The sequence below is a fragment of the Arvicanthis niloticus genome, chromosome 6 (genome assembly GCF_011762505.2).
Source record: "Arvicanthis niloticus isolate mArvNil1 chromosome 6, mArvNil1.pat.X, whole genome shotgun sequence".
NCBI lineage: Eukaryota > Metazoa > Chordata > Mammalia > Rodentia > Muridae > Arvicanthis > Arvicanthis niloticus.
The window spans coordinates 71,709,773-71,736,104 of NC_047663.1; the positions used below are offsets into that span (position 1 = coordinate 71,709,773).

Here is a 26,332-nt window from a genome sequence, read left to right on the forward strand (position 1 = left end):
GAAAATGCATTCGTATATCCACATTTACCAATAACAAAAATGACAGAGACAAGACTAACTGTAACAACAATGACAGACACAGTAATGAGCACAGGAGACTGGACATTTCTGGTATGTGCAACCAAAGAAAAGGAAATCACTTGTACAAATTTGGACAAGGAAACATTAAATGGTACCAACACCTCATTTATAATGACTCCAGGATGTTGGATGGTACACAACTGCTCAGTATTACATGTAGATAATACAACATATGTGACAAAGATATCCATACAATACTCACATTTATACCAAATGCCAACAGTATTTTTGGAGAACCTAGAAAAGGAGCATTATGAAAAATTTGTACAAGCAACACAAAAACTACAGGAAATATCTGAATTCAATGAGAAGCAATTAAGCTCCATTGATAAGCAGATCAAGAAAACTCAAGCAAGCTTGAGAAGGAGTATGATAGAAACACATAATTTAGTAGGTCTCATTAGAATTAATACTTACATACACAAGGATTGGAACCAAAAGATGCAGCACTGTAGTTTTTGGGACTACATAGCAAGACTAGTACAGTTAGATTTCATCTGTACACCAATATATAATTGGTGGCACTGGCTGAAAGAAGCAATGTGGATAACAGTGATGATTGGAATAGCATATACTGCGTTCAAAACTGTCATGTGTTTCAGAAATAGAAATAATTATGCCAAGAAGAAGCGGAAATTTGTCAGGACGAAGGTGTGACCTGATGCAAACCCAAGGGGTAAAAATAACCCTGTGCTACCATTACATGAGACACTGGGACGTGCTGAGAGATCTCCTATATTGAATGGGAATCACCGAAGGTCACATCGGAGTCGAGTCCTGCCATTTCTGCAAGAGCAAATACACCACTTTGTACTTGGCATGTGATAATACTGAGGATAGATTGATATTGTTGATGAATCATTTCTTGAATCATCCTATGGAATTAATACATAGACACCCAGTAGACAGAATGCTTCATGTATTAGCTAGTTTGATAAGTTGCTATATATGCAAAGGAAACTATCCGCATTATGAATTGTGTAAGAATTTCATTAGACATGATCCCTTTGGAGCAAAAAACCTGCTATACGGATATTGGTATGGCAGAAATAATAGCCAGGGGAATTACACCCCTGGAAATTTGCAAAGCTTTTGTGTGAGAATGCTTATGAGACCATTACTTGAAGATTTATTGTTAGAATACGCAGCTTATGTAACTTGGTATGAAATTTATAGAACATGGCTTAAAACTAGGAAACAGAAAATACCTAGGAAAATGCGCAAACCACTAGCACACATTACAAGTAGCCTGCGCCGATAGACTCTGTAACCCCCCAGGCTGTGACCTCAGTTGTGACACCTTTTATGTTGATGTCATTTCAGGTGTCAGAGGGTGGAATGTAGTGAACATGGAAGGCAGCTACTGACAGCCAGGCTAGAAGCAGCTAGGAGAAGCAGCTGACATCCAGGATAAGAGATAAGACCAGCCCAGCCAAGGCTGGGAGGAGATAACCAGCAGAGGAGCCCTGCGTATAGATTAAGAAGTATGACGTTTGCAGTAAAGTGTTAAGGATAGATAAGGGTAGGATAGAGTATAAGAACTCTGACCAGAGAAGGAAAGTCGGTCCAAAATGACCTGCCTGTGAACTCCACGCCGGTCTGGACTCCACTCAGCCCGACGAGTGAATGAACGAGATACAAACCACCAACTGATCATCAGTGGACCCAGAGAACTGCCCCAAGCCATCGGAGCAAGACTCGCTGAATGCAAAGAGGTGATCCCGAGACGTCGGAGCCCGAACCTGAGACGCGCTGGTCAGGTCTTGTAATGACATGTTATCTATCCTTCTGTTAGGAATATTAGCCACAGCAGTTACATTCTTTTGTCTGTGTGTGATAGTGGAAGAGGAGGTCCGCTCCTCAACCACAACAATTGTGTGTGACCCCGAGTGTGGAATTAAAGCATTAGAAAACCAGTCTGATGGCTGCTCGTTGCCTTATTGTCTACCCCAAGGGCACCTCCTGTCAGAACCAACTGGCAGTCTAGGGGAATAAGTGCTCACGACAGTGTCTGTGTGTGTGTGTTTAAGAGAAAGAGAGAGAAGGAGAGGGAGAGGGAGAGGGAGGGAGAGAGAGAGAGAGAGAGGGAGGGAGGGAGGGAGAGGGAGGGAAGGAGGGAGAGGGAGGGAGGGAGAGAGAGAGAGAGGGAGAGAGAGAGAGAGAGAGAGAGAGAGAGAGAGAGAGAGAATATTCTACATACACTGCCCTTCCTGTGAGTTAAATGGTGTTATGTGAGTTAAGCCACATTACATTCATTTTTTCAGTAAATCTTTACAATTGATCAATATAATTAAGAGACCTCCCCCAAGTTGTGATGATTCTTTGCATCTATTGGACCCTGTAATGGTTGCATCCACAGCAGCTTTCTTATTATCAATCCCAGGAATGATTACTGGAATACAAAGAGAGTGGCCTGTATAATTACTGTATTATATAATTAGTAGTAAAACTATTAATATTATAGCAAAAATGTTAGCAGAAATTAACCCAGAGATGGTTGAATTGAGAGCCCCGGTTTTATAAAATAGAGCCACTATAGGTAATTTGTTGCTGAAGCATAATTTTGGTTGTCAACATTTTCCTGACATGTGTTGCTTTAATGTTTTAGATTTCTCTCATATTACAGAAGGTCAAATTCATGATTTGCATAAAGAGGTAAAATCTTTCAAGTGCCCTCTGAATACCCATCATGTTCAGATGGCTTTCCCCTTTCCTTGGTCCTCTGTTAACTGTTATTATAATTATTTTATGCTTGCCTGTATTAGTTATACTAGCCATGAAGGCAATGCATTCAACCTTGGCCTCTAGGTTCTCTGCTGGCTGTGATGGTCTCAGAGACCCCCTGTATGAAGACTGAGAAGAAAGAGATGTGCACATGGGAAGAGGTCAAGTCCATTCATCAGAGGCAGGAATTTGGAACAGGATCTTGGGAAAGAGTGCTGATTGATAGGAAAGAGGTCTATAGGATGTCACGCTCATGGACAGAGAGTGTAATGGACTGCTTTGCCTCCCTGCTTGGTGGGAGATTAGGAGGTGAGAGTGCAGAGAGGACTGGGAAAGCAAGAGTGAGGGGTAAGGGGTGAGGTGGAGAGACTTGAAGAGGAAGGACACACTGCATATGACAAACTCAAGAGAGTAGTGGATTCTCCACCTCCAGCAGCCTCTCTCTATTCCATTCAGCTCTGTGTAGAGTGCAGCTTCACCAGAGAAGTGCTTATACCCCACTGTTTCCAAGCTGTATGAGCGCTGATGTAAGTCTGCTTGTGGCAATGTTCCCAGGCGATTTCCGTGCCGGTGTTTCCTTGCACAGAGGGATATGATGGGCTAAGTAGGAGCTGGGCACAAGCACTTCCTAACTTCTAATGGAGATTGCAGTCTGTTTCAATGTGACTGGGGAAGCAAGAGGGGCTGGCCTTGGACCACCACCCAGCTTGCCTGAATATCCAGCTTGATCTATCCAGAAATCCTGGGTGGCCAGCTTGGGTATTCTTTTTCTAATCTTAGCCCTTGCAGATGCAGTCTGTTCCAATAAAGTTCCCAGGCACCTTTGGCCTCTTTTTAAGACACTGGTGGGACATTTTCTATGGGAACTCAGCTTGAGATTTTTTTTTCCATGGGGACGGGATGTGACGGAGACTTCCTTGTTTTGTTCTATCTATCTTGGTTTTTATAACAAAGGGCAAAACCAGTAGTTTATATCCTAAGGTGGAAGGTGAGTGAGTAATTCTGTCACCAGTGAGCTGCATCCCCTTCCTGACCTCAGCCGCCAGCCCACATCTAAAACATCTTAGCATCAGGAACGAATACTTCATAATCACCCCCTTTAGAGAAAGGTGAGCATCCCTCTGCCACTTGGATCTTCTGCTGTTACCTGAAAGGTATGTGGTTCCTTTGCAACACCTGTATGAACGTTCTAGAAACAGAAAGCAGAAAAAGACAGAAAGAGACCCTAGGGGAAGCATATCTTAGATGGAAACTCTTATCACCCAATTCTGGTGGTTTTGTGGGGGGTATTTTGGGTGTCTTAGAGGAAATGCCCATTCGGGCTGGCCCCTCTGAGGAGGCAAGGTTCCGATGCATCCTTTTCCCCTGCTTAAAAAGAGTTCATTCTTTGGAGACTCCCTTCATAAAGTGACTCAACCCTTAGAGATTATGAGGATGGAAATCCTCTTATAGACCAACTAAAATCACACTAGTGTAGGCTAGCAGGCAGTAGAGGGCACTGGAGTGGGAAAGGGGAAGGAACTGAACAAGTCTCATTTGCCCTTTGGAGCTTATGAGGGTAGCAGCAAGATGAAACATACCAATTGCCGTTTGCAAAAGAACAGTGCAAAACAGCAGGAGTGAGAAACGGGCTTCAGTACTACAGTGTGCACGAACTCTTTATTCTTCATGCCTTCAGAAGGAGCATCACAGGGGATCACAGAGAGAGCATGGTCTTCACCAGGACAACTTAGCTAGGTCTGAGACCTCTTCACTGAGGTCTCCATCCCCCCAACCCCCAACCCCAACTAAGCATTTCTAGCTTCCTCCTTTCTCCATCCAAACTTCTCCACCTGGATCAGACTCTGGAGTCCACAGAAACCTTGGTGTAAACGGTGGAAACTAGAAAGTGTTTCTCCTTGGGGGAAACTGCAGGAAGGTAGAAAGGAGACCTTGAGGCAGCGGTGGGGAGTAGCGTGGGGTCTGGCACACAGTCACTTTAGGAAACTCTCTTCTAGTCCCTTCAGGAACTTTCCAAGCTTGCACTTCCAGGCTTTCCAGCATATACCCCTGAGCATTGAACAGACACTGAAGTCCCATGACTCTTGCCTAAGAGGCTAGTGGCAAAGTCTTGGGGACACTTTGGTTTAAGTTTTCTTTCTTTTTCTTTGGCAGTAAAATTTAAATTCATTGGTTGATTGGTCTTGTAGCTGAATAGCTTTTGGCCTAGTTTCTTCTTTAGTGCAGGTGGGCATGGCACTGCTTGAGGCTGGGGGCTTCCTAACAGCATTATGGTTTTGAGTTATTGATGTGAATGAAACCAGCAGCCAGTCCTGACACAACACAGATGGAGAGAGGCTGGAGAAGAGAAAACAAGTGCTGTAAATGACAGCTGAGGTAGATTTCACTCTGCCACCTCTAGTTGTGTGTGAAGGTGTCCCATGTGCCTCAGCTTACCTACCTATAATTTGGGCTTATTGGTAAAAGTAGTAATAATACTGATGGTATATGCGAGTGTTTGATAAATAAGCGCTTAATTTATGTTTATTGCTGTGGACATATATATGAGTTGTGTGTGTGTGTGTGTGTGTGTGTGTACTCTCTTCTAGTCCCTTCAGGAAGTTTCCAGACTACTGGTTTCCAATTAAAGGCTATCTAATAGATACCCCCTGAATACTGAACAGACACAAAGTACCTGTGACTCCTGTCTGTGAAGAGGCAAGCCCAAATTACAAGTAGGAAAACTGAGGCATGTGGGACACTGTCACACACAGCTAGAGGTGATAGAGTGAAGCTTCTACCTCAGTGTGTGTGTGTGTGTGTGTGTGTGTGTGTTCACCTTATATTTTAACATTTTCCCCCATAGCTTCAATGATGACAATCACATGTATATATCACAACAGAGAAATGACTACAGAAAACTGTGGGCCCTCTAGCAATTCTGGAACACACCACCCCATTTACTTGCCCTTTGGGGAAGAATAAACTAACCTTCTAGTCTAACTAGAGCTACCACTTCACTTACTTGCCCCCTGGCAAAGAACAAACTGTCTCTCTAGGCTGACCAGAGCTACCACTTAACACAGTTGACTAAGTCCCCACATCGTAGCTCATCCAGATGTACCACTGCATATGCCCCAGTCCTTGATTTGCAAGGTGCTGTCTGGGTGGTGATGTTGCCCTGTGTAGCTTTGCTCTCTTGGGTCTCTGAGCTGTGTCTGGCCCATAAGACTAAGGCACAAAAGGGAAGGGAAGACAAGGTGAGTGACACACGCAGAGTCAGTGTGGCTTCAGATGCCTTGCTGCCACTTGGCAGGGCTGTCACTGACACTCACATTCACACTTCTGTCATCAGCCACAATGGACAAGGGATCTTACTGTCCTTTCAGAGATTTCATCTCTGCCCAGGACCTCTGGTCTTGTTAGTTACCGCATAACTAATCTCAGTGCGTTCTGGCCATCAAAACAGACAGGTTGGCTCCAGAGGGGACTGAGCCCTCCTCTCTCTAAAGAGCCCATCTGAAACACTAATGGAGTGGTTCCCACTTGCTCCTCTGCCTTCTCTCTGCAACTCCTAAGTCTGAGCTCCAAAGCCCCAAGATGTGGTACGTTCATTTCTTAGACCATTGCTCCCCGAATTCCATGTTGTGTTCCTACCAGTCTGGGGCCTTCTAGCCCAAAGGTCACCCTGAGAAGCCCTCATCAACCTTCCCACATCCCCTCCGACGGCTCTCCTACTGTGCAATCCTACATCTTTGTCTATGTTTTTTTGTGGTTCGTGTAGCTAGGGCTTAACAGAAGCAAAGGCTATGCAAGGGTCACCAAATAATGGCGAATATGGTGGCAAAGACAGAGTAGAAGTGTGAGTTGGACTAGAGAGTAAAAGTCTAATGGATATTCCCTGCCCAGAGGAACTTTCATGATGTGATGAACCATGTCTGGAAGAAAGTGGCAAAATGATGTTTTGAAAGTGGAGAGAGAAGAAGATGGTGACTTTTATATCTGGAGCATTTCCTTATTTCTATATTTAAGACAGAGTCTTAAATATAGAAATATATACACTCATGATCCCCTTGCTTCAGCCTTTTGCATGCTGTGATTTTATGTGTACACCATCACATGCAATTTAAACAGCATCTTGTCAACCCATAGGAGGCTTAAACTTTTTCCTTCCATTGATCAAGCACAAAGATTGAGGTCCACCCAGCTACAAAATCTGCTGCCTTAAGTCCTACAGCTAAATAAAGAAGTGATGTGGAGAGACTGTGCACCCCGAGATGCATCGATCACATCAGACTCACTGGCTGCTACACTTAGATGCTAACACAGAGTGCAACAGTGACTTAGAGCTAGAGAAGTCTAAATTTTCTGGACCACGGGATGGAGAAGGGATTGCCAGATGGTATCCCTCCATCAGCTGGGCCTAAACATGTGATAAACATGTTTATCGAGAAGATCTGAATAGATGAAATTGACCCAGAATGTCCCAAAAGTTGGCAGACACCCACCATATATAATCTGCTTTGGAAAAAAAAAACCAGCTCTCTCTTCCTGTTTTATGGACCTGATGTTCCAGGGCAAAGAAACGTGTGCACTAGCGGTCTGTGGTGGGGGGGAAGGGAGATAAAGCTGCATTTGAGATTCTTCCTAGATTTTCCACTCTCCAGAGTGTCACTAACCCAGAGGAGGGTGACACTGAGCCCCTACACAATGTATGGCTCCATTCCTGAGTCTAAACAATACTTGGCTTCCCCTGGGACCCTTCAGCCCTGTCACAGCACCATGAGTTCCAACAAGCCCAATGGTAACAGCATCGCCTGATAAAATTAGAAGCAGTTCTTACATCCTGTCATGGTTTAAAAGAAGATATGGGCCTGATATGGAACTCCAGAATTAGCTAATAATAAAATAACAATAAATAAAAGAATAAAAATAACTTAGCAGCAGATCTCGGACCCTCCGTGTGAAGGGTCACTGCCCACATTATCCAGCATGTTTATTATTTTCTAGGTGGCCCTCACTGCTGACAGATGACAGACTTCTCAGTATTTCTGGGGTTTCTGAAGCAAATGCCTTTGTGCCTCAGCGTCTTCTTCACCTACCTTCTCTTCCTTCAGCTGTGGGAGGTGAACTCAGGTAGTGTATTTGATCTGCAGCAATAGTCAGCCCACCCAGGTAGAAAATGAGCAACCAAACTCTGCCCTGATCTCTACTGGGTGCCCCCTAGGAGTGGGCCCCCATAACACAGCACCAGACCATACTAATTGCTAAAATGCAAAAAGATTCCCATGCAGGGTTTTGGATTTTGTTGTTATTCGGTTGGTTGGTTCATTTGTTTTCATTTGTTTTGTAACTTTTGTTGTTTTGCTTTTGAAACAGGTTCTTGCTATGCAGCCTAGGCTGGCCTGGAAATCTCAATCCCCTGGCCTCAGCCTCCTCAGGACTGGAACATATAACAACCAGTACAGTTATATAGCAAGCAGTACAGTTACATACCAACCAGTACAGTTATATAGCACCATTCACTGCTTCTATACCAGTTGTTAGAGCCGTACCACTTGATGCTCTTTCATCAGTTAGCCAGCCCGTTTCTCATATATACGTCCTTGGAGCAAACAAGCACAGATAAGAGCAATTCTCTTTCCTGGAAAGCCTTGCAAAAATATATGTTCCCTGAGAAGATAATAGGTGGAAGATAAATGGAGAGCAGGGAGAGAGATAGAGAAAGAAAGAGAAAGACAGAGACACCAAGAGAGACAGCCAGAGAGCCAGAGAGCCAGAGAGACAGAGAAACAGAGACAGGGGGATCTCAGCTGTGTGAGAAGGACAGTTGACGAGACTCTGGAGAGAGAACCTGGTAGGAAGGTGATTAGATTGTCTGGGAGTCATCCAGGAGGTAAAAAAAAATTTTTTTTATTCCAAAATGACACAGAGCAAGAAACTTGATCCACAGGCAAATTGAAGGATGAGGAAGGAGATGTAGGATGTATGAGTTTGGGGAAGAAGTGTTAGCTGGATAGGAGGAAGCCAACCCGAGGATAGCAGAGAGACCACCTGGAAGCACCAGAAAATGAAAGATTACAACAGGTCTCTCAACAGCAGAGTTCAGTAGGCATTTAAATACCCAAATACACAGAAGCTGCACATATGTACTCTATTGATAAATGCTGTGAAGACTGCCTGCCCTGGCTAGTTTATTGTCAGTTTGACACAAGTCAGAGATATCTGAGCAGTGGGGATCATACTTGAGAAAAATGTCTCTATGGTTGACTTGCATGCAAGCCTGAGGCATTTAAAATTAGTGGTTAATATAGAAAAGCTCAGCCCATCCTTTGCTTATACATCCTGGGCATAAGAAAGCAGGCTGCAGACTCCGTGAAGAACAGACAGTAGGCACACTCCTCTATGGTTTTTGCTTCAGTTCTTGCCTCCAGGGCCTTGCCTTGAGTTCCTGCCTTGACTTACCTGTAACACAAGACCTTTCCTTCTCAGGTTGCTTTTGATCACGATGTTTATCAGGATGATGAAAACTCTACTAAGACATGAATAAAATAAGGCTTTCCAGTCTCACTGCCCAGAAAGCACCACCATCAGCTAAATGGTTTCCCTCTTTCAAGATCCTTTTTCTCGGTGCACTTACACAAATCAGCAATTCCATATGATAGGCATAAATTTTGTTAGTCACAGACATTGCATTTGGCATGCTCCCCTGGCCATATTTACATAGCACCCCAAATAGCATCTACTCCTGATTGATTCAAACCAATAACTACTCCAGCCCTGCGCAGCACATCTGGTTGTAAAGTGTGTACATAGATAGGTATTTTAATTGGCTTTCTTCATGACAATTTCTTCTCCAGGAAAGCACACAAATTGTTCTCGGGAAAGCATCTCATCTTTGTTATTTGAATGGTTTACTGAAGATTTCTTATCTACAAAGGGAAGTGATTTAACAACAACAACAAAAAATATGTTTGAAATGGGTTGATATTGGCCATTGTTTTGGATTGTTGTCCTAGATGAGGTCTGGGTGCTGGGCCCTGAAGATCCCATTTTGGCCCGCGTCGGGGAAGCGGTGGAGTTCCCGTGTCGCTTGTCATCATACCAGGACGCAGAGCACATGGAAATTCGCTGGTTCCGGACCCAAGTCTCCAACGTGGTGTACCTGTATCAGGAGCTGCAGGGCCGCTCCAGCCTGCAGATGGCACAGTTCCGAAACAGGACCTTATTTGAAGCTTATGACATTGCCGAGGGCAGCGTGAACCTGAACATCCTCAGCGTGTTTCCCTCCGACGAGGGACGATATGGGTGCCGCTTTCTTTCCCACAACTTCTCTGGTGAAGCCACGTGGGAGCTGGAAGTAGCAGGTACGTTCATAAGCCAGCCAGGAGCAGAAGACAGAGAAAAGGATCGAGTTGGAATTGCAGAGAGAATGTCGGATCGAAAACAAACAACAAACACAATGTGTTAAAACGTTGAGTGTGGCATGAAGAGACACTTCAGAGGTCCAGTGCCTGCCCAGCACACATAGGCTGTGCTTCGATCCCCAGTACCAGGAGTTGTGGGTGAGGTGGCTTTAAAAAAGATTTAAAAACTAACCCAATAAATCCATATACAGCAAATAAAAAGGAAAAGAGTTCATAAAAATACTGAATGACTTATAAAAAAATAGCTGGAAAGATAGTTTTAGTCCACAATGACAAGGTGAATCAAAGTGACATAAAGATATAATAGGCATTTGTGTAATATCAGTATTCGTAGCATTACATAGAATTCCAAGAGCATCGAAGCGTCCTAAATATCAACACACTGGAGCTGAAGATGGTCCATCGGCACCATCTGCATTCTGAAGCTTGAAAAACAAGCTCCTTGCCACCATCCAGAATGCCCAGAGCCTGTTGCGTCTCAATGAACAGATATGCAGTGATTCCTAGAATCCATTAACAAGAGGGGAGAAAAGAACAAAGAAATTTGAGGAGGTATATTTTTTTGAACACAATTAATAGGGAAATTTGTAGAAAGACTTGTTAAGAAATACAAGCTAGAAGCTAACAGAAATTAATTGATTACCTGAGTAGTGAGACATAAGAAATTAAAATGATGAAGAAAGGCCTGGGGTTTTCTTGATATTGATATGTATTTTATATATCATTAGTACTTAAATAATATTAATCTTTTGTTGTTTTTGATTGAAGTAGAATTACATCCCTTTCTCCTCTTCTTTTCTCCCGAAAACCCTTTCTAGATACCCTCCCTCAAACCCCTCCTCCCATGTCCCTCACTCTCAAGTTGGTAGCCTCTTTTTTTTTTTGAGTATTATTGTTACATACATGCAGAGTGGTCAGCCTTGAAATCATATATGTACCACCAACAAAAAGGACTCAAGATTATATATGTATATGTATAACATACTTGTATATATACATAGATCAAGATATATATATATATTTCAGTGCACACACATATATATACACACATATATTAATATTTTGCAAGTGCAAAATATATGGCTGGGGATAGAGCTCAGTGATAGGAGGTTTACCTACATGAACGAGAGCTGGGTTTGACCCCTAGCATATAATTTAATAGTTAAATGACAAATAATAGCTTGCCAGATAACAGAGCTAGTTCTATTTGATTGTGAAAGGATTGCATATATTGTAGGCACTTGAGATCTAGTGAGAATTAACAGAGGATAATCTACTGGAGTTCTGGGTGAAGCGGTTCTTCATTGTAGTGGGAACATTTCTTGCACAATATAACTAAATACACATAGCCCCTCCCCCCTGAATATTTCCTAATGTCCCTACCTAATCTAAACTGCCTTTGGCAGTTCAGAGTTGGAAGGGTGCAAGCTCACATATGTGATAAGAGCAGTCATAATTCCTGACATCTTATGGTGACCGACCTCAGATGGTGAACGGTGGCAGGAACTTTATGTATGGTGAGCCTGATTTTTCTCACTTCTGCTTTCCCAGGATTGGGCTCAGACCCACACATGTCCCTCGAGGGCTTCAATGGAGAAGGCATTCAGCTCAAATGCACTTCCAGTGGCTGGTACCCCAAGCCAAACGTTCAGTGGAGAGGCCACCAGGGTCAGTGCCTTTCTCCAGAGTCTGAAGCCATCACACAGAATGCCCAGGGCCTGTTCAGTTTGGAGACATCTGTGATTGTCAGAGGAGGGGCTCATAGCAATGTGTCTTGCATAATCCAGAACCCCTTGCTGCCCCAGAAGAAAGAGTTCGTGATCCAGATTGCAGGTCAGTAGGCACTAGCTCACACTTGTCTTTCTAACCATCAAAAGCTCCATGTTGATTGGCCCAGAGGTCATCTATACAATAATGCATGGTTTAGGGGAAGGAGTATAGCTCCTGGTATAAGGTCTATTTCTCCTATAACATCCTGGAAGAGCGAGCATTCAGGGCTCTTAACCCTGAAGCAATCTCTGCCTCAGTTTACTATACTAAAGGTTAAAAATATTTATCTGTAATAAATCATTACCTTTGAATAATTAGATCACACGAACACAAAATTTTAAAGCTGACACATGTTTCTTCAAAGTTATGCTCTGGTTTTATCTTCGTCCCTGGCTACTCTGGGAGCTTCCCTGGGGTATAGACAGCACCAAACTGCACCCTACCTTTGGGGACTGTCTTGGTTAGGGTTTTATTGCTGTGAGAAGACACCATGAGCATGACAGCTCTTATAAAGAAAAACATTTAATTGGGTCAGGCTTACAGTTCCTGAGGTTTCGTCCATATCATCATGGCAGGAATCATGGTGGAACCCAGGTTTTGAAAAGGTCCCTGGGAGTTCTACATCTGGAAAGGAAGAGAGAGAGAGAGAGAGAGAGAGAGAGAGAGAGAGAGAGAGAGAGAGAGAGACTGGGATTGGCTTGAGCTTCTGAAATCTTGAAGCTCACCCTCAGTGACACAGTTCCTTCAAAAAGTCACACCTCAGTAATGCCACTCTCTATGAGCCTGTGAGGGCCAGTTTATTTTTTTTTAAATTGCTTTTTATTTATTCTTTTAATCTTTTTTTTTTATTATTTTTTATTTTTCAAGACAGGGTTTCTCTGTGTAGCCCTGGCTGTCCTGGAACTCACTCTGTAGACCAGGCTGACCTCTAACTCAGAAATCCGCCTGCCTCTGCCTCCCAAGTGCTGGGATTAAAGGCGTGCACCACCATCGCCCGACCTATTCTTATTTCATATATTATAACCCAACTGCAGTTTCCCCACTCCTCTACTCCCATACCCCCTCTCTCCATCCCTCAGTTGCTGGTGGAGCCTCTCTGATGACAATTATGCTAGGTTCCAGTCTACGAATATCATTAGGGATCATTTCATGGACTTTTTTTTTTTCTTTGTTGGTCATGTTTGCTTCTATTCTAGGTGTCTGGGCTATCCAGCCTCTGGTTCCTGGCTCTCCAGATAGTGTCAGGCATGTGCTCCCTCTCATGGCATGAGTCTCAAGCTGGACCAGTCATTGGTCGGCCACTCCACCAATTTCTGCACCACCTTTACCACAGCACATCTTGTAGGCAGGACAAATTGTAGATTAAAGGTTTTGAGGTTGGGTTGGTGTTATGGAGCCATTTTCATTTAAACCAACACAGGGCTTGCTTGGCTTGCTACTGTGGCTAAGCAGCTGTTGGCTTTGTTGGAGATTCTTCCAGTGGTTTGAGAACTGAGACAAATGCCAGGAAGCCAGTGGCAACCTGTAGATTCCCCAGCCATGTTGAAACACTTTGGATGCTGGACTCCTTCAAGTGTAGGATCAGAACTGGAAAAGTGGGGTTGTGGTCCCCCAGTTATAAGTGGTAAGGAGGTGAAGGGCATACCAGTTCCGTGTCATCTTAACCCACTGGGAGAAACCAGAGACTTAGATTCAATTCAAATTCAGATTAAATGAATTGACAGCCTTAGAGCCAAAGAGCATGCTGTGTGGAAGGGGGATTTACGTGGGGTTTTCAAAGGCAGACGTCAGAAAGGTGTGTGTTACAGCTATCCACACAATCCACAGCTGGGCAGGCAAACTGGCTTACTTCCCTCAATTGTTTCTGACTTTTTCTCTAAATAGTAAAAAGACCATTGCATCCCTTTCCCACAGTGATAAGCAAGGGGTACAGAAGCAACGGCCGCTGTTAATATCCTAGAGCCCATTTTCCTCTTCTCATCTCACCTGTATGCCACTAGCACCTCCCAGGCATTGCGGAGTAAAAGGTCAATGGCACTTAAGGGACCCCTGGCTCCATATCAAGTCTCTTTAGTCATCACAGGGGACCTATGTAAATTATTACTCAGACCTGAACATGCTAATAACTGGGATAGAGCAGTCCATTTGGGTGCAGGCAAAAACACAGCGCCATCAGGCTGCTGTAACATCCCTCCAGCCAGGACGTGTTCTTTATCCTCAACTCACAGCCTACCTTCCCCCACACTAATGAGTTCTGCCATTACACCCGATCCTATCTGGAGTGAAGGCTGCACAGCTGCGTTCATGTTCGGTTCATACCTGGCTACAGAGGATCCCACTAAAGGTGTAACTGGCTACCCCAAAGTCACTCCAGACATCATGATGTGAAGTCCAAGATTGTCTCGCTTCAGTGGTTAGTAGACCCTAAGTCGAGACAACTAACACCACGTGGCACGTTTTCCAGATGTGTTCCTACCCAGAACGTCCCCCTGGAAGAAAGCGTTTGTGGGAACCCTGGTGATCCTGCCGCTCAGCCTGATTGTACTCACTATGCTGGCACTGTGGTATTTTTACAAGCAGCGGCGCTTCCAAGGTATGAGTCAGGCCCTGGAGCTGGTTTTGCTCCATAATGATACAGTCTAGGTAGGGGTCTGACCGGGTTTGTTTTCCCTGCCAGTTGAAGAACTAAAAGACAGAGATGGGGGGTGGGGGGAGCGGTATTTGAAACAGAAGAGGAAGCAGCAGGGGAACCTCAAGCATCACAAACAGAATCAACAGTTTAAACAGGCAGCCGTTTTCTTATTGGGATGGGGAAGCACACACATGCAACAGGGAAAACGACCCTTGGGAAAATGACCTAAGGGTGGGGAGAGGGGACACCCAAGAAGCCGAAAAAATCCTGTCCCTTCCCCGAGGACCGTGGCTTTTAAATCCTCTGAAGAATCTTCCTCCCCTCCCCTATGGTGGGTTGGTTTGAGGACAGATGGGATGGTTGACTGGTCCACAAAGGTTTTGTGAGGTGTCCTTGAACGTGTAGAGCCAGTCCACCCGCAGGGGTCCTGCTGGTGGAAGACAAAAACTGTCAGGATTTTTGTCTCAAGTCAGGAGGTTGAGAAAGAAGCTGGCTTTCTTGGAAATTTGCCACCTTTATATTATGGTCCCTCTCACTGTCTACCCACCAGGGAATCTAACTGCCAGCCTCTCAATAGGGAAGCGGAGGGAGAGGGGTTGGGGAGGTCTGGAGGGACAAGGCGACCCAATCTGGAAGGAGAGCTTGAAAAAAAAAAAAAAAAAAAAAAAAAAAAAAAAAAAAAACACGCTAGCGCACACTACTCAGCTTCTCCCATTCCTTCTTTCAGAAAAGCGGGTGAAGTGGGAAGAGAAGGACAGAGGTAAGTTGGAGGTGGTACCCTCTATCCCCACATCCTGAGCAGGGCCCAAGTTTCCAAGACAAGACCTCAGTCTTGGGGGGGGGGGCATCTAGGACTAGCAGAGCAGAGAGAAGGAAGGACTGCGTTTGCTCAAGGTGTCTGTGTCCAGGCACCCAGGCTGGCTCCCAGATGCACAGGGCTGAGTCTGCATACCTTGGGGGAGTGAGATCCCCCTGTTCATAGTCTGTCCTGTCTGGTCGTTCCCCATCTCAGACAGAGGATGTCTGAGAGCATCCTCTATCCCTTTGTGCGGTTGGGTAAGTTCTGGGTTCCTCAACAGAGGGCAGGTTATATATAGGACAAGTATGTTTATCTGGCCACCCCTGAAGCAGAAAAGGGCAGTCAAAGTGACTAGGCTCCTTTGAGGGAGAGAAGATGACATCCATCTGGTTCTCCACCCATCTTTGCCTGCCTCACCTCCCTTAGTCAGACTGAGATGGGCTGCCTGTGGGTCTCAGCTTCAGGGTTCATTCAATAGAAGAACCTCTGAGCACACACGGCTGGAGTGTTTCCTTCCCCCAACTTTCCTCCTTCCTGGAATCGACCATCGATTGACCTTTCTTTTCTAACCCAAATGCCACTGTGAAGAATGACCCTTAAACATACACTAAAATGGGAACACTCTGGCAAATTACTTTTCCTCTCATTGGAACATACCAACTTAAAACCATCAAGGGGTGTGGTGTAGCGGAGGGCTGTACTTAGGAAGGTGAGGAACCTGAGTGCCTTGGGTCTCACTGCCTACCCAATCCTACCAAAACCAAAACACAAAACAAACAAAAACCCATTGCGATGACTCATCAAGATCCCAGTCTGAATCAGTATACTGATTGTTTTTAAAGAGTACAGAAAACGGAGAGACCGGAGGACCATATTCTAGAGACAGAGTCAGATCCTTTACACCTAGCCAGGAAAAACGAATTATCATGTCCTTCTTATCTTTAAATGAACTATTCAGCAAATGACTCCAAGAGACATAGGTTGTGCTCTGTGCCTAAGCTTATTCATGTGCTTCTGGCCCTAACCGCCCTCCCCCGCCCCCCAACCATACAAACACCAAGAACATCTTCTGGTTTTAGAAAGAATAAACTCCGCTCCACCCAACTGGAACCTAGGGGAGAAACCCTTTAGAACCAAGCCTGTTGTTCTCCCAAGCCCAGTGTCTGTTGATTTCTTCCTCTGAAATGAAGATGGGCTAAAGGCCCTGGAGCGCTGGGGATGAGCCTCCCACAGGGCAATTGGCATCAAGGGTAGAGTTGCAGAGAGAAGTGACCTGAGAGGAATGTGTTTTCATCAGAAAGTTGACGCTTTTCTGTTTTGCTTGCAGAGAAACTTCAGACAGAGCTTGGTAAGTGTCCTCCACCCCAGAACCATCCCTTTCTGTCCCCTATTGCTCCCTACTATCCTCTTCCAAGGAAGTATGACAACCAGGCTGGAACTGTGCTGGCTGCAGGGGTGGCGAGGGAAGGAGGAATTGGGTCACTATGGCAAAAAATATGGTGTCCTGACTTTGTAATCCCCCCTTTCCTTTGCTGCTTCAGACTGGAGAAGGTCCGAAGGCCAGGCTGGTGAGTAAAGTTGCTTTCTCTCCTACTGTTTCTCACTAGGCTCCCTGACTTCCATGATGGACTCATATCTTTCTAAACCCACTGAAAATGTCCTAAGTTGGAAAGGGATTTGATATGTCTACCAAACATCACAGATGAATGGCCCAGGGCAGGAGTTTTGGACGGGTACCTTCTGATCACGCAGCTGGGTTAGGCTCTGACTCACTGTGGCTTCCCCATATCTCCATAGAGTTAACACACCACCTATCAACAGTCTAAGAAATGATGGAAACTCTATGCAGTTTCTAATGAATACCTATGGCTTCCACACCGTTATAAAGTAACACGAGTAAGCAAGCAAACAAACCAAAAATGTAGGTCAAACTATCACTAGCCAGCTACCCTCTACTTGGCAACATCACACTCTGGTGCTTTCATCGTCTCTCCTGTGCATTCCGTGTTGTGTGCATATTGTGCTTGGTATAGATCAGACCCACGTTTCACTTGTATATTTATATGTATTGTCCCAAGGCTACCTGTGGAAGAACATTGTTTTTAATCCTGGTTACTGAATGAAAAAACAAATAAATAAAAAAAAAGACAAGACATGGATGGTCCTAGGAATGGTGTAGGAAGAAGTTTATTATAGATAAAAGGAAGAGTCCAGAGTGGATATGCCCTGAGGGAAAAGAAAAAGAGAGAGGAGGAAAGCAAACCAGGTGTAGTAGCCAGGAGGCCCAAAAGAGAACTGGGTACCAAAATGGCTGGATTTTATATAAGGAAGGGCAGCTGGGGGAAGGGCAGCCAAGCCTTTTTCTCTTACCTAGAGAAGTTTGGGGTAGGGAGTGGGGGATGCCAGCTATACCCTGTAACAGGTAGGAACTCAGGGATGCTGGGAGAGCCTGGAGGCCAGGTCCATTTTGATATGTTAGATAGGCACCTCAGCCATCTAACTGAAATCATTTGTTCCTGGTTTGAAACCTAACAGTTACACACCACAGTCACCTGAATTTCTGATGCTAATCCTCGAATTTCCTGTGGATCTAGAGTAGACATGTTACTATATGTTTAAATGCTTCTCTTCATAACTCAGTGAGACCAAGGACACGGCCACTCCTAGGAATGGTTGAGGAGAAGGTTTTTTATTGTATACACGAGGGAGAGTACAGCCAGAGGCAACTAAAAGAATCCAAACTGAATGGATCCAGAACATTGAACTGAACAATGAGAGGAAAGGGGCAGGGGTGGAGAGCAAGAGAGGAAGAGAAGAAAGAAGGAATAGGAGAGAGGGCAAATGGAAGAAGAGAGGTCCAGGAGCAGAGCCAACAGTAAAATCAAGAAGGGATCTAAGTGTATAGCCAAAATGTCTGAACAATGCAAGGGACAGAAGCTGGAGAGGTTTAGGGTAGCAGGCAAAGTATGTCAGCTAGGATTGAGGGACCCTAGAGGGTAGCATAGACCTTGATATGCTAATAGATACTACAGGCATAGGTAAATGGAGGAGCTATATGTCACTTTTGCCACATATAAGAAAAATGACTCCTGTTAGCAAGTACAAATTATCATCTTAAGTCCCAGAGGGAATGCTGGCTTTTGCCTAAATGCCAGACTTTGGGAAAAGGAATTTCTTGGAACCTGACAATACTGTAAGGGCTTATATTCCCTCCATAAGGCCAACAGTCTAATGTATATTTTATTTTGTATACATTCTTGTAAATCTGGGTTTCTACTTTGTCACATGCATTATAGTTTTTGTGTAAACATCATTCATAGCCTCATGCTGTCTGTCCCTTGTTTCATACATGTATCACTGTTTAAATATCCATCTCGTGTATGCTAGGTCTCTTTCTTCTTGCTGATTCTCACTGCACACCACTGCAAACCACACTGAGTAAGCCAAAAGTGTGTTGTCCTATCACCCTGTTTTTCTAGGAAGTATAACCAGGAAGGGAGATTAGGATGCTGACTAGACAAAGGTTTCCCAGAAAGCCATCTTCCTGCCATCAACAATGGTGAGGCTCTGTACACCTGTATCCTGTGTGAGCTAGCTCTCTAAGTTTGCTGGTCCATAGAGATAAATGCTTTCTCATTCTTTTAATAGTACCTCCTCTCTGGATGCTAAGGTTTTGAGGATTTCTGTATGTGGGGTGTGTGTGTGTGTGTGTGATAATATATATGTATATATATATTTTGATATTAAACAACATGGATTCCTTTTGCTATTGTGTCATTTGCTGTTAGTCTTGTTCATGTTCCCTTTATTAAAGAGAGAACATTACTTTTTTTTCCTTTTGGTTTTTTGAGACGGGGTTTCTCTGTATAGCCCTGGCTGTCCTGGAACTCACTCTGTAGACCAGACTGGCCTCGAACTCAGAAATCCGCCTGCCTCTGCCTCCCAAGTGATGGGATTAAAGGGGTGCGCTACCACTGCCTGGCGAGAACAGTACTTTTGATAAAGTTTAACTAATCAAAACTTGTACCTTATGGCTTATGCTCCTGAAACTTTGTTAAAGACCTTTGCTGAGGATGCCACAATGATACTGTCTTATAATTTCTCTTATTAATGTAGAGTCTATTCCTCACCTTCTAGTAGTGTCACATAACACCTGATATAGTAAACTTGCAGTGAGCAAAGGTTTACTTGGGATCACAGTTTCAAAGGTGATCCCATGGTCACTTGGGCCTGTGGCAAGGCAGCACATTGCAGCAGGGCGTAGGGAATGTGAGGCAGAGAAAGGTGCTTGCTACATAGTAGGGCAGGAAGCAAAAAGAAAAGAAGGAAAGGCCAGAGTCTCAATACCCCCTGGATGGTCAGAAGACTTTCATCTTGACTGTCCTTCTTAAAGATTCCACATAGTGAAGAGCTGAGGACTAAGCCATTGGAGAATGTTTCGTATCCAAACTGCAATGGCATGTTTCATGTGTCATCAATCCTACAGAATTTCTCACACTGTGGGTATGAGGTAAGAGTGGGTCCACTGATTTGTGTGTGTGCAGTGAATGGGTCTTCTTTATGCCATTTAGTTCAGCAGCCATAATCTCCCCACTGAGGTAAGGTTTCAACCTCAGTGTATGTTCAGTCCAGATAGACTTGTCCAAGGGCTCTCCTTCCCTTCTTGTTATCACTATTATGACCTTGATAGCATCCGGAAGTTCAAGTGTTCCTTCCCCATATCTACTTCCCTTTTAAAGCTGATGAACCCTTAAAAATCCTCAAGTTGATTTAGATGAATGTTTTTTAATTCATAAGCAAACCAACATTGAGTCGGCATTTTGCTAGAACTAAGCTATTCCATGTAACAGCTGTGTATCTTTAAAGTTCCACTGGCTGTTCTGATTGAGGCTCCCCCAGTTCTCTGAAAAAAAAAAAAAGTCTCCTATTGTTTTGGATCAACTCTTTGCAGAGGGAAGATTGGGCATTTAGAAGACATTTTAAGACAGAGTCCAGCTCAGCAGGACCTCCAGGACTGGGCTTGGGCAGGCAGATAGGTTTCATTTCCATGCTTTAAGGTACCCAGGTTCCTTGATCCTGCTGCATCTTCTCAATGTAGCTTGAGGCTGTACAACACTTTGGGAGAACCTAGCACTGTTTAAACCCTTGCCCAGTCCAATCCAGAGGAGGAGATGAGGCCATTTAATTTGTGGACAGCTCCTGAATAAGTAAAGGGTTCCAAAGTTGCTGGCTGAGCTCTCTGAGTCCTTTCTCCTTTCTCTTTGGTTTCAGAGTGGAGAGCAGCCCAGCAATATGCAGGTAAGTATCTGAAGCTACCAGATGTGACTGGTGACAGGTTGGGTTGGGGTTTGCACAGAAGGGATGCAGAGGGAACTGACTTTACAGGAAGGGCTTTTCCAGGAATCAAGCCCATATCCTGGAAATGAACACGTTATAATACAACACACTGCATACATTCACATGCGCACACATGCTCCACGACAGGAAGGTTGCTTCTGGGGTCTTTTGCAGAAAAAAAAAACAGACTCTGGAAGGAACCTCTCAGATCATTTCAGAGAAGGGCTCCGAAGGCAGTCATGATGACACACACAGGAAATCCTAGCATGCTTGAGAGGCTGAGGTCAAGATCATGATCTTAATCGTGATCATGAATCAAGGTCAACCTGGGCTATATAGGGGCTATTTCTTGTATCAAGAAATTGGTGGGTTGGTACCCTCCAGTTTCTCTCAGCCATCAAGTGGATGTGTTTGGGGGCATAGGTGTTGAAGTGTAGGTCACTGGATGATCTCAGAGGTTTCCTGTAGTTTTTTGTTTTGTTTTGTTTTGTTTTTGTTTTTGTTTTTTTGTTTTTTTTGGTTTTTTGGTTTTTTTTTCGAGACAGGGTTTCTCTGTGTAGCCCTGGCTGTCCTGGAACTCACTCTGTAGACCAGGCTAGCCTCTAACTCAGAAATCCGCCTACCTCTGCCTCCCAAGTGCTGGGATTAAAGGCGTGCGCCACCACCGCCCGGCGTTCCTGTAGTTTTAAGAGCCCTAAAATTGCTGTAAAGCAGAGGCACAGCATTGATGTTCAGACTGGGCGATAGAACCAGAGGACACAGAAGCCGGCAGATACCTGTCTCCTAGTTGCTCAAGGCTTGGCTCCATCCTCACGAATCTACTCAAGAACCTTCCTCATTTGGAACCTGAGAATGGGATTCAGGAAAGGAGTTGGCGTCAGGAGTGATCTGCATGATGCTCTTGGAAGCGGGATGTTTGATAGAGTTAGTGGGTGGGAAGAAGTATGATTCCACCACTTGTTCCAACTTGAGAAACTAGAAGTTTTCTGAGGAGTAGAGGAGAGGGCGAATGAGAGAAGAGGAGAGGAGAAAGCAAGGGAGTGGAAGGGAGAGAAAGGGAGGGAGAAAAGGGGGAGGTTTCTGAATCTTCTTCACCAGGTACTAACCTGAAGCTTCTGCTCAGTGGACGTGTCCTTAGATCCCGCCACAGCGCACCCTAGCCTGGAGGTCTCCAACAATGGCAAGAGCGTGTCCTCCCGCCTGGGGGTGCCCAGTACTGCAGCCTATGATCCGCAGCGGTTCTCGGAGCAGACCTGCGTGCTGAGTAGGGAGCGCTTCTCCAGCGGCCGCCACTACTGGGAGGTGCACGTGGGTCGGCGCAGCCGCTGGTTCCTGGGCGCTTGTCTGGAGTCGGTGGAGCGCTCGGGGCCCGCGCGCCTGAGCCCGGCCGCAGGCTACTGGGTGATGGGGCTGTGGAACCGCTGTGAGTACTTCGTGCTGGACCCACATCGCGTGGCACTGGCGGTACGCGTGCCTCCTCGGAGGATCGGTGTCCTGCTGGACTACGAGGCGGGCAAGCTGTCCTTCTTCAATGTGTCCGATGGCTCGCACATCTTCAGCTTCACCGACACTTTCTCCGGGGCGCTCCGTGCCTACTTCAGGCCCCGAGCCCATGATGGCAGCGAACACCCGGATCCTATGACCATCTGTTCTTTGCCGATTAGAGGGCCACAGGTCATTGAAGAGAACGACAGTGACAACTGGCTACAGCCCTATGAGCCCTTGGACCTGGCCTGGGCTGGTAATGAGGCATTGCCATGGCCTCAAGGCCAAGCATTGTCCTGAACTCCTGGACAGCGCTTTGCTCTCCTCCTGCAGTCAAAGCATGCAGGGTGTCAGCAGAAAAAGGACAGAGAGAGGGCCTCTACAGACGCATGTATATAATACTCTTTAAATAGGCAAATGAGAGATCGTTTGTGTATATAGCAGGATTCTGAAGTGTGCAGTGTAAGAGATGGGAAAGAAACCAGAATTATCCACTAATTTGTCTACAGTTCTGTATGGTGTGTGTGTGTGTGTGTGTGTGTGTGTGTGTGTGTGAAATTTTGTGTATTCTGCAAAATTCTAGAACTAATGACATCTCATAAGCAATGAGTTCACCTATAGCTCAGATATGAATATAGCTTATAGTGACTTTGTTGATCATATATGTGGCAATTTGTACATGGAAATCAGTAATGGCAGTGATGTGGCTGCAGTGGGGTCCATGGTAGAGTGCTTGTCTAACCTGAGGGATCGAACACATCTTCAACTTCACCGACACTTCCCCCAGGGAAGTGCATTAGATCCCCAACCCAGGAGGAATAGGATAAAGATGACAAGAATGCAATAATGCCCCCAAAACATACATACAAGTACACAGAATGAGCAGGATAGATATATGGGAGAATTTGTGAGGAGGGAAAGGAAGGAAGAAATTATGTAATTTTGTTATAATCTCATAAAATGAAAAAAAATAAAATAGTGCAGTACCAGGCAATTGCTAAAACCCAAACGCTAATACTTTAAAAATAAAGTGTTAGTCAATGCTAGCACTTTCTTTTTCTTTTTTTTTAAAGAGAAGCTTAAAAAAATCAACTGAAGCCTATCTAAAAGAGAATGGGAAGGGTGGAATGAAGAAGCTATTAGCTTTACATCAAGGAAATAATTGGTATAGACAAAAACCAACCAATCAACCAAACAGCCAACCAAACAAGAAACCACCAGGCAGTCTATTGAAGAGCAAGATAGCGCCACAGTCGTTAGAAACAACCTTACATACTTCTTAAAATAGTAGAAATAGAAATATGACTGAGAAATAAAAAATTTATGAAATGATTCTTAATAATACTTGTAGACTGGCGCCTAGCATAGTCACTAGAGAGGTTCCATCTAGCAACTGATAGGAGCAGATGCAGAGATGCAGCTGAACTTTAGGGGAAGCACAGGAAGTCCCCTGGAAGAGGGGGAGGAAGGTTTGTTGAAGCCAGAGGGGTCAAGGACAAGGACACTGTAAGAACACAGCCCAGAGAATCAACTAAGCAGGGCTCATAGGGGCCCTCAGAGACTGAAGGGAGGATCAGGGAGACCACAGGGGTCTGACCTAGGTCCTCTGCTGTATTTTACGGTTGTGTAGCTTGGTGTTCAGTGGCTGTCTCTGACTCTCTTGCCTGCTTTTGGGACCCTTTTCCTCCTACTGGGTTACCTTGCCCAGCCTTGACATGAAGGGATGTGCCTGGTCTTATGGCATCTTATTTTGCCATGTTTGGTTGATATCCTTGGGAGGCCTGCCCTTTTCTGAAATGGAGGAGTGGATCTGAAGGAGAGGGGAGGTGAGTGGGGGCTGGGAGGAGAGGAGAGAGGAAACTACAGTCAGGATGTAATGTTATGAGAGACGTATAAACAACAACAACAAAACAAATATATTTTTACATAGGGGAAAGGACTTCAGACTCTTTCTGGCTTCAGTCTCTTTCCTCAGCTCACCAGCATCCTTACATTCTTGGGGAGTGCTTTTTTCTTTCTTAAGATGTTGTCTCTTATTTTTGCTCTATGCCTAACTTAAAAGTCATGGTGTTTTCTTCATCTCTTCTTTATGCATACCAGAGTTTTCATCTCTTTTGAACCAGTTTGCTGTAAACTCTGATAAAATTGTCCTTGGGCTTCCTTTAGGAAAAAAAAGGAGAAGAAAAAAGGAGAGAGTATGATTGTAATGATAATCTGCAAGATAAGCCACATGATGACATTTACATTTTCAAGGATGAGTCAAGACCTTAGGTCAAAAGAAAATGAATAGGAGCCCAAAATACGAAAATATGTGAGTGTTGATTTGACAAGTGAATGCCGAGGTGATGCAGGGAAATATTACTCTTCACAAGTAAGTGTTGAGAGCTTTAGAGATGCTTGAGGTAAACACAATGACTAATCTCAGGTGCTCCCCCAAGCCCCAGAAAGCAAAGGTGGTGATTGATAGTGTCTCTGGTTAACTCATCTACAGGGGCTCAAGTGTGTGAGATTCAAAAAGCTGAAGTGGAAATTTCTGGTTTCTTTGGAGACTCGGTTGTGTCATGTGATGCTTTTCTGAAAACTGTCTTATGAGAGGATTTTTTTTTTTTTTTCTGAAGCAGACATGTGGGAGGATGTTTTGCTGAGAACAGACATATGGTGTTTTTCTGTAAGCTGCCTGGAAAAGGGGCATGTGATGTTTAGAGCAGATACTTGAGAGGACACGTGATGTTTGGAAAGGGAATAAACATAACCCAACAGACAGTGGGCAAAGCTGTGTGGCATTGGTTCACCTTGCCACTCTTTGCTGAACTTCATTTGTCATGACTTTGCAGAGAGTAACACACCAAAGAACTTCTGGTGGTGTTCCTGTGGCTTCTTGCCACTTCTGCAGACTCCAGCAGGTTGGCAGAGCCTTGAGGTTTCTTCTGCATCAACCTGCCACTGCTGCTTTATGAATGATTTTTGCAAGTGGATCGAGCTACTGCGGCTAATTTGTGTGAAATGAACTGATGATAATCAGTGTGACAACACAGACTGGAATTTCTCCAAAGAACTATTTCTAAACAGATCCACAACCTCCTTTGCCCTATTAACCTTCTTTTTCACTACCTTTGGTGGGTGGTGGGCTAGAAGGGAGGTTAAAGCATTTAAGTAACCTTATTAAAGTAGATTTTGAAAAATATAAGCCTAGAAAGAGTTGTGTTGGAAAAAAAACATACAAACCAAAATAGAACAGACCTAAAAGTTCAATGCTAGTCTCTGGTGGAGACGTGTTTGGTGACTGTTAATATTTTAAGTGCCTCTTTGTAGTATTAGGGAGGGGGAAAGGTGCCTTGTTGGTGTTAGTGAGATAGGCTCTTACTATGCAGCCTAGAGGTTGGAGGCTACCTGTTTGTTACTATACAAAATAAACTTATTCATACTATCCAATGTTATGATGTCATAAATTTTTATGGTGCAAATGTTTTGGAGGCCCATGTGCTTGTGTGTATGTGTGTGTGTTGGTTTGTCTGTGTACACGTGAAGGCTCTGAGTACCTCCCTCCATTACTCTTTTACCTTATATCTTGAGACAGGGTCTCTCAAGGAGCCTAGAGATCACTGACTAGCCAGACTGCTTGGATGGTTAGCAAGCCCCAGGGATCCTCTTGTTTCTGCCTTCTGGCTCCCAGAGCTGGGGTTACAAGAGAGTGACACCGCACACAGCTTCTACATAGGTGCAGAGGATCCTAATAAGTTCCTTGTGCTTCTGAAGTAAGCACTTTATCTGAGTAAAAAAGCACTTTACCGTCTCTCTAGTTCCCTGGTGGGATTTTTTTTTTTTTAAACAGAGATCATGTATTGCCTTTGAAACTAAAACAGCAAACCCCTGTTTTTTTTGTTTTGTTTTTTTTTTTTTTTCTCTTTTTGCCTCAGGTTAATAGGAAATAATCGTAAGAAAATGAGTGTTGACCAAAGTACTATTGTTCAGGGCACTCTTAAGGGGTGGGGTAGGGACTTCAGACAATGGCCAGAAAGGCCATTGTGCTGACCTACAGGTTGAGGAGACTTTATAGTATTTCTTAAAGTTTCTAGAACAATCTTCCTGAAGGGTAGT

At 44.5% G+C, this 26,332-nt stretch overlaps 1 protein-coding gene across 4 annotated transcripts; it reads left to right on the plus strand.

Moving 5' to 3' along the window:
* Positions 1-1,621: 1,621 nt before the first annotated feature.
* On the plus strand, positions 1,622-25,656 carry Btnl9 (butyrophilin like 9). Of its 4 annotated transcripts, none has more exons than XM_076936960.1 (10): positions 1,622-1,841; positions 7,795-7,920; positions 9,804-10,151; positions 11,763-12,044; positions 14,446-14,574; positions 15,341-15,373; positions 16,740-16,760; positions 16,954-16,980; positions 20,684-20,710; positions 21,873-25,656. In XM_076936960.1, exons 2-10 carry the CDS (start codon positions 7,815-7,817, stop codon positions 22,532-22,534), a joined length of 1,635 nt encoding a protein of 544 aa, XP_076793075.1. In that variant the 5' UTR covers positions 1,622-1,841; positions 7,795-7,814; the 3' UTR covers positions 22,535-25,656. The 4 variants fall into 4 exon arrangements, with proteins under 4 accessions (XP_076793075.1, XP_076793077.1, XP_076793076.1 ...); XM_076936962.1 differs by having other exon boundaries at positions 1,622-1,836; XM_076936961.1 differs by lacking the exon at positions 1,622-1,841 and adding an exon at positions 3,161-3,914.
* Positions 25,657-26,332: the final 676 nt, after the last annotated feature.